Genomic DNA, 8,546 nt, shown 5'->3' with positions numbered 1-8,546 from the left:
ATCCCAATTTGAGTCCCCACATAGACAACACCGCGCCCGACACCTTCCTGGAATCCCCACAAAGTTACATCAATGTCTTTAATACACCCCACAGGAATTCTAATCATGCAAATATCATCAAACTTTGTCCTGTTTCAGAATGGTTTCAAAATTTTAAAAAGTTTGTAAAAGGTTCTTGGGATATTTGCTTATCTTTACATGCATTGAAGTATGTATCATGTCAAATGCACTAAAGAATTACAAACATTAAACGGATTGTACATGTTTTATTATGGTCCATTGTTTTAAATACAAAAGCAAATACAATGACCATCATCATCAGTGTTCTTGAATATGTAAGACAAATTTGTGTGAAAAATGCCCTGAAACCAATGATACAAATTTGCTCCAAAATCATTGTTTTATTATGTTATTGATTTGAGAGTTACGAATGTGCAACATATTCATGCATGTGCATAGAAAATAGTACCTATACTACTGAAAAGAAGTTAAGAACTTCTTTTGTATAGTATATAATGACAACGCAACCATGGCGATAGAATTACCAACTCTGTACTAGTACATGTGTATTGTTAGACAGATGGGACGCATTGCAAAGTGCCAATTGCTTGCAAGCGATGTACAGCGATTCGCCTTACAACGGTGCGCTAACTTTCAGCTACTTGCAAGTGCAACAATCGCTGCCTGAGGTCACTTCGTTCTCAATCCAAAATGGCGGCTAAGTTTGACAGCAGAATAAGAAATCTTTCACTGGATCAACTGGGACATTGGCAAAGGCAGCTAACATCCCACCATCCTCAGTCTGCTCCACATCTACAAAGTAGTCATAAATGCATCAGCTAGTCATCGAGCCTCTTCTGTGTACGTTCTTCATTTGGGCAAGGCAACCAAGCCGTAGTTGCGCCACCATTTTGGAAGAGTGCGCAAGTGCTTCGAGCTGTTACAGACCCCAGGTGAACGATTAATTTGTTTACTCTAAGCGATCCCTGGCTTGCAACCGCCCATGGTGTCTTTAAAATGTTTTACACATGGGCTATAAACACAATATACTTAGTCAACAAAAAGTCAAATTAAGGTACAGGATGTATTTCTGTCTTTATTTGAATTGAAAAATATTGTGGCATATGGAGCCTCCAAGTTATCACCACGCATGGTCATTATGAGTAAAGGGGTACCACAAACCTGTTTAATAATTATTTCCCGACTCACTCTAAAGCATGCTCAGAGCATTACATTATTACACCAGTCAATGGATCGGTGTGCACTGGATTTTCATTCTCAGCTCCCTAGGGAGTATGCGAAACATTATCATTTCATCCTACTTGGTACCCATTCACTGATGGGTTAACCATTCAGATTCAATTCATACCGATTAACAAAATACTAGATTAATGAATCATCACATGATCATGGGCACAGATTAATGTTCTGTTCAGACATTACAAGAGGTAATCATCAAGGAATCTGAACTTTCTGGTCTTTTATTAATGAGGTTTCACAGTACTCTGAGAGAATACAGTTAACCTCTACTCATACTCATGAAGCATCAATAACCATGCTAACTGCATGCTAGACACAGGCTGATCATTACACCAGAGTAAGGAATGACCTATGAAACAGCATACTGGAGGCAAGTATAGTCATCAAAGCTGCTATACAAGTTCACATGTGATTTAAGGAAATCGTTGATATCAAGTACCATTTTATGTAATGAAGTATGATGAGTGAGTTGGGTTTTAAGCCGCTTTTAACAGTATTCTAGTCATATCACGGCTTGTCAGCTTAAAGTGGGATGAAAGCCCGAAGTGATGCAGGTCTCAGACATTTACCACATGATTATGCTTATTATCATGATTCCCATTTCTGGTTTCCCCCGCCTTGATACTGCTTAAAGCGGCCAATCACTATCACCCTGATTACTGTAAATCATGAAATTAATGCATCTCCAAAAGAATGCGAACGCTGGCCCCTGGCCAAAAATGCGACTCAATATGAATGCGACACCTCCGTCCTCTCAAGCATCAGTGGATATGTTATCTAAAGAAAATTTCCTTTGTGAGGTTTACAGGAGAATCCTCACCTTAATCCAACCTTACATTAATCCAATCACACACCAAATAAAACTGCTTATTAGCGCTGAGTAGAGTACTTTTGCTAAAACAATACATGCGCGCTGGCTCGTGACGCAGTCGCAAAGAACAAAGACACCGTGTTGCGTGGGTGGCGTCTGTCTGGACTTGCAGGTGTGATCAGTGATGACATCAGTGAGTAGAACTCTTGTCTTGACCCCAGCAGTGACAATTCACAGGATGTAAATAGTGTTTGAATGACATTGTTTATATACTTGTTACAAGTGCTGCTCAATAAACAGTGATGTGGAATACAAAGTTGTTTGTTTTCAGCATATGTCTAAGTTGGTATTTCTGCTTTCCAAAATGTCTTATTGTTGATATAAATGCGATGTTTAAAAATGCAAGCCAAGACCACTCACATTTTTCACGCTCGCGTTAATTTCAAGATTTAAAGTACTCATTTCCACTGAGACTAAAACAGCGAACAAAATGTGATCATAAGGTCTTTGACCTACACATTTTGTATTCAAGAACATGCACCAAGTGCTGGAAGTCGGTTAGACTTTTACTTGGTTTTAGTGTTTTTATTGAAAAGAATGTTGCAATTCTATGCTCTGGAACAAATGCTGCCTTTGTTGAACACACATTTCTCTTATGTTCTGTAATTTAGAATCGTGTGAAGCTCAAATTAAAAAATTATTCAATAGTTACAGTCTGTGCCACACCTTTTGAGTTTACTTGACTTAACTTTACTCTTAGCATCCTTTTCAGTAAGATTTAGCATTATCATGATTATCAGTGATTATGATATGGATAATAAATAGCTGAACTTATTTTACTTGACAAGGGCTTCAGATTTGTGGCTAAGGTCTCAATCATAAATGACACAACCCAAATGGTCATGTTGAGCGTGTTGAAGCTGTGAAAATGTACTGTTTACAGTTCAAGTCGGGGGAACAAAAGGATAAAAAACCTTCTGCATGATTACATAACCGTACACTGGGCCATACTCATATAAATATATCGGCAAAGTAATTACAATCACAACTAACTTTTACATTCAAATATGATTCTCTTGCACTTGCATAACAATTAAATGTAGTCTTAAACTGCATATATAAATATTGCATTATCATTTTGCATGTTCTGATAGGAATGAAACAATATTTTAATTTGACCTTGACCCACCTATTACCTGCCTAACCTATGTCCTGAACCCATTCCCCCACGCCCTTGACCTCCCCCACGCCCTTGACCTCCTCCCCCACCTTGACCTCCCCCACCACCTTGACCTCTGCCTCCCCCAAATGCACCAAATCCGGGAATACCATTACCAGTGCTCATCTTGGCTACAAAAAACAACACAGCACCAAATAGTAGTCCTTTAACCCCAAGCAGAAGACCAGCCAGACAGAATCCCACTGACACAATAGGCTCCACTGTCACCTGGCCCACATTGAACCGCGGAATTCCTGCTGCTAGAAGTCTTTGGTTTAAGGAGTCAAATATTGAAACTTGCTGTCCATACATTCCCTGCTGAGCATCTTCATTATCATGACGAACATAGCCCTGAGAACGGAGAACAAGATGAATATTATACATAAAGTCTTGTGATAACATGTTTCAGTAACTTCAAAATCAAACAGAGCGTTGATTATTATAAAGAGAATCTGGACCGAGTGTCTTTTGATATCAAATATATCAACAAGTGTTGATATATTTGATATCAAAAGAAACGAGGGTGATATTTTATTTATCATCCAACATCATTCTTCCAACTTTTTCAGTTTGTAGACAGTAATAAGCAGCGTCTTAAGTGTAAAAGGTTCTGCCAACAGCTTCAGTAGCAGAGCTGTTAGTGAGTGAGTGAGTGAGTTGGGTTTAACGCCGCTTTTAACAGTATTCCAGTTATATCGCGGCATGTCAGCTTAATGTGGGAGGAAAGCCCGTAGTGATGCAGGTATTAGACGTTTACCACTTCGGTGAAACCCATGAGCACGGGTATGGTGCCGACAAACCTAGAAACATAATCGGGGCGAACCGGGATTCGAACCCACAATCATAGGTTTCTGGCATGCCCAAGGGACGTAACTTTGCACAGCTATTCGCGGCACTTAGACGACTGGGCCACCCGTGCCCCCCAGAGCTATTAGTGATGTCATTTGATTGTGACGTCATGCTAACCAATGACGTCACAATGGTCTGCAAAGCATTGTGATGCAATTTCATTGCAGCAGTATCTACAATGTAGATATCGCTTGATCTCACCCAAGCAATATCTCCGATGGGAGCCAGACTCTTTCTGCTAGCCTGCACCATATCATTTTCTGTATTTTCTAGCCGAGCTATGCTTCAAACTTGCAAAATGTTCCATCCTATACTACTCATGATGCGCTACTGAAATCCAAAAATAGTTTTTCCGGTAAAGTGCAGTACTCCAATCCAATTTTATCCAATTCTAGTTATTTTACACACACTAAAGTCACCTGAACCTGGTTAGATACGATGAATAATGTGTTCACTTCACATGTTGAATTCCAGTATCATGTTTTGTTTGTTTGTTGTTTAACGCCACATTCAGCAATATTCCAGCTGGATTTCTATATGACAACGCTCTGTAAATAATCAAGTCTGGCCAAGACAATCCAGAGTTTGACATCATGAGCATTGATCCACATGTTTGGGATACAATGATAAGCATCAACCAAGTCAGCGAGTCTGACCACACGATGGCGTCAGTCGCCTTTTACGGCAACATTGGTTGCTGAAGACCTATTCTACCCTGGATCTCTAGGGTTCCAGTATCATGTAACCTATGCCAATCCGTATCTCAGCTGCATACCTGTCTTGGCTGAGGTCTTGAGGAATTCCCTCCCCTGCTCGATGCTTGACTTGCTCTGGGGTCGTCATCAGGGACAATATCACCATTACTCAAAATGCGAACCATGCTTGTGACGTTAAGATATTACACGATTCTCCTTCGTCAGTCTCGAGATTGCCTGAACATTTAGATTTCCAAGCAAAGTGTCGATAAACTTTACTTGAGCAGGTTCTCTCCCTGTTCAGTGGATAGCATTAAAACAAAATCTGTCAATTAGTTAACAGACATAACATTGTTTTGAGAGCATGTAACGATGCATAGCCTGACACGTCAGGAGTGATTGAACAACGTCGCCATTTTACAGGAAGTGGCACGATTCATTTCCTACTTCCGGTAATCAAAGCGGGGTTGGCTAAAATCAGGAAAATCGAGATTGAGCCACACAGCGACTGTTTCAAGCTCAATCAGATGCATGCTGTGGCTGCATGCTAAAGTATTTCGAGAATTTCTGAAACAGTAAGCCATGGTCAGCAAAAACAATTTATTAGTAGTACGATATAAGGATGTCATGAAACAGTATTCACCACTAAGACCTTGTGTTTATTATGTTTGTTTGTTGTTTACGCCGCACTCAGCAATATTCCAGCTTTTTGACGGCGGTCTGTAAATAACCGTTTCTGGACCAGACAATCCAGTGATTAAATTCATAAGCATCGATCCACGCATGAGATACGATGATATGCATCAACCAAGTCAGCGAGCCTGACCACCTGATCGCCTCTAACGACAAGCATAGTCTCCTTTTATGGCAAGAAAACCTATTCTACCCCGGATCTTCAAGGGTCTTATATTTTTAAGTCGGACCAATACTGGCGTCATAACGGCTCACATAACAGTATAAACGGTACTGAAACAATTATACAGGCCCAAAATATATGTATGGTATCGATACTGGTATATAACTTATACTAACTCTATCAAAATTGGATAGTTACATTGATACTAAATGCCACTTAAACATTATCGGGTTCGGATTGTAGCTGAAACGTCACCTTAGCCGGATCATTTTCATGCTGCGCCACTGCGATTTTATGACGGCACTCGATGAGATAAATATCCCTACATATCCCATTTCTTATTTTGAAACGTATCAATTTACCCGCCGCACGGTTCAAACAAAGGGAACTCCAAAATTATGAAATTGGTCATTTTACGCGACGTAACTATTTAATACTGAAGTTAACGCCATTGTTGACGTCATGTGTAATAGTGTAACAGTCAATCCTGACGTAACAATATATCGCCGGAGACGTCATGAGTAATGACGTCACAGTCAATGATAACGTAACAATCTGTCATTGTGGATGTCATTATGGACACTTATCGCATTATTAAAGAGGACGCCTTGAGTGTGAATATTTTAGAACAAAATGTCTATTAGAGGACCTATTACAATTTAAACTCGCGTTTCTCATATTGCTTTCTCTAAGTTGTATAATAATTGATATACTAGTTTTTCTTACACTCACATTGTGAATCAAAACGTAATTCACAAAGTGATATCCCTTAAGTACAATTTAAGTCGCTCAAACAATAATGAAACCCACAAAACTAACTTTACAACTCCTTGTATCTTTTACTGTAAATCGAAAACGCTGTCTTTGTTAGTTTATATTTATTAGACCGTTTTGTCTTCGTCAGTTATGTGTCGTTTTGGCAGTGTGCCGCGTTGACCGGAGTCTACAGTCGGCATATCGATGAGCTTTCGAGCACCGCAAAGCACAATGTGGTCCGGTCCGGTTTATTTCCCGTCCCAGAGGGCATCTGTGGAGCAAGTGGTTGTACAGGTACGAACTAGCTGGGTTATCAGTGGTATTCACCACGCCTCTCTACGGCTTTGACACAATTTAGTCATTACGCAAATATCGAGACTGTTTCAAAACTCACTTTGTTTACAGGGACTGAATTTGGTAAGTAGAAAATAACACCTCAACGTCACCAGCAACGTGACATGACAATCCACTTCCTAATTTGAACATGGCATTGTCGGCTCTTAATCGACAGTCCAGAGCTTATACTATTATAGCTATTTATGAGAATATGGCTACATCAGACTAAAACACTCTTGTTTCTTGACAATATTTCGAATTATGACCGAACACGATCATATCTGACTGATGCTGTCTGATATCCATAATATCAGGTCCTGAATATTGTGTCTTGCATGACCTGGTTTGCTAGTGTTTGCGTTGGTCGGGTCAATTAGTACTACAATTGGCACGTTTCACAAACATTTGAAAGAACCAGCAAAATACTGAGATAGGGTCAATAAAAATCTGGCGTTATGGGTATACTGCGAAACGGAAATGAATTGTGTGATACCACCTCGTTTAGAATAGGTTGGTTGGTTAGTTTGTTGTTTTACGCCACACACAGCAATATTCCAGCTATATGACAGCATTTTGTAAATAATTGAGTCTGGATCAGACAGTCCAGTGATTGACATAGGATCAGTCCATATATTCACACGCACACAGCATGAGCATGCGATATTACTATGGAGATAATATATATATACTGGCTAGCGACCAGTTGTCCCCAAGGACCTATTATCGTTAACTCCCAGTTATAGTGGGCACATGATTTTCATTTTACTTTTGCTCGTTTTCATTAGAAGAGAGAAATATTTATCCAAAAATGATGAACAAAATGGACTCTTGTGAGGAAATATTTTTTTTAAAAACCCACCATAACCACCTTTGCTGAAATACAACATTAGAAAAGACGCGTGGGTGGTGTCATGACTAATTCACGCAAAAATATAATTCAAACAACACGATGATTAAGTTCTGACATTGCTTTCTATCTGTCTGTCATTTCTTCCACAAAATAGAACTCTGAAAACCTATTTGAGGTATATTTAAAATAATTCATAACCTGTATATATCGCAAAGTCCATAATCATGATAATACATTGTGTTAATGATAAACCTGTGTAGATCAAATTTCGGGAATGTTGGTTTTTGTCAGTTTGCAGACGACAAAGTGATAATAGCAATTCTTATTTTGATGAATAAAACGATTGAGTGCAATACACAAGATACTATAACTGTAATGTGTATAACTGAAGCAGTGCATATGGTCACATGCTGTTAAAGGGGCACTGATCTAAAGCAATTCCCCAGGACTGGATGTTGACTTTGTTATTGTTGTTTCCCGTGAGTACCCGGATGATATAGCAGAAACCTAGACTAGTTCGCGACCTGTGCTGTGCAATTCGTAAGCGCATTTGTCACTTTTATTGATAGTATAAGGGCGTATGGTCACATCTATCAACAAAATGAAATACAGTTTTGGAAATAATAAGGAAATGTAGGTATCTTTGTGGGTAGCATCGGTAATGGTGACGAACTTTTGATAAGTCACTTGCTTGGTAATTGTGAGATTTTCGTTTACACTATTTTGACTTGCAACACAAAATAAATATTTCTCCTGAGCATTGCTAATTTTATCGTGTTTATATTTTTTACAGTCAAAATGTGCAAATTGTTCACTTAGGAAATTTATTAAAAGCCTGAATATTCAGTAATTTTACAAATTGACTGGAAAATATGTCCGTCTGTATAATTATGATAACAAATTCCAAACATTTT

The 8,546-nt window shown here is 39.0% G+C and overlaps 2 protein-coding genes across 4 annotated transcripts in view; one reads left to right on the top strand and one right to left on the bottom strand.

Moving 5' to 3' along the window:
• Window positions 1-253: 253 nt before the first annotated feature.
• On the bottom strand, window positions 254-5,259 carry LOC124131147 (protein FAM241B-like). The gene is made up of 2 exons (XM_046494245.2): window positions 4,915-5,259; window positions 254-3,641 (listed from the first exon to the last, which is right to left on the bottom strand). Exons 1-2 carry the CDS (start codon window positions 5,017-5,019, stop codon window positions 3,264-3,266), a joined length of 483 nt encoding a protein of 160 aa, XP_046350201.1. The 5' UTR covers window positions 5,020-5,259; the 3' UTR covers window positions 254-3,263.
• A 1,367-nt stretch (window positions 5,260-6,626) lies between these two features.
• Window positions 6,627-8,546, top strand: part of LOC124131125 (annexin A7-like) — a 43,921-nt gene continuing 42,001 nt past the window's right edge. The window contains exon 1 of one of the 3 annotated variants that reach the window (XM_046494228.2): window positions 6,627-6,740. The gene's annotated coding sequence lies outside the window, so the exon portion shown is untranslated. Of the gene's footprint in view, window positions 6,864-8,546 lie in introns of all 3 variants that reach the window. The other 2 variants (XR_007222531.1, XM_046494221.2) reach the window with 2 other exon arrangements.

This window comes from Haliotis rufescens, unplaced genomic scaffold (assembly GCF_023055435.1).
Source record: "Haliotis rufescens isolate VD_foot unplaced genomic scaffold, xgHalRufe1.0.p SCAF_20, whole genome shotgun sequence".
NCBI classification, from domain to species: domain Eukaryota; kingdom Metazoa; phylum Mollusca; class Gastropoda; order Lepetellida; family Haliotidae; genus Haliotis; species Haliotis rufescens.
The sequence above is the reverse complement of the archived record's forward strand: the minus strand, read 5'-3'. Positions and strand labels throughout refer to the sequence as shown.

Coding starts and splice junctions, on each gene's coding strand:
- LOC124131147 (XM_046494245.2), bottom strand. CDS start 5,019: ATGGTTCGCATTTTGAGTAATGGTGATATTGTCCCTGATGACGACCCC. Junction 3,642..4,914: donor CAAGACCTCAGCCAAGACAG/GTATGCAGCTGA, acceptor CTCCGTTCTCAG/GGCTATGTTCGTCATGATAA.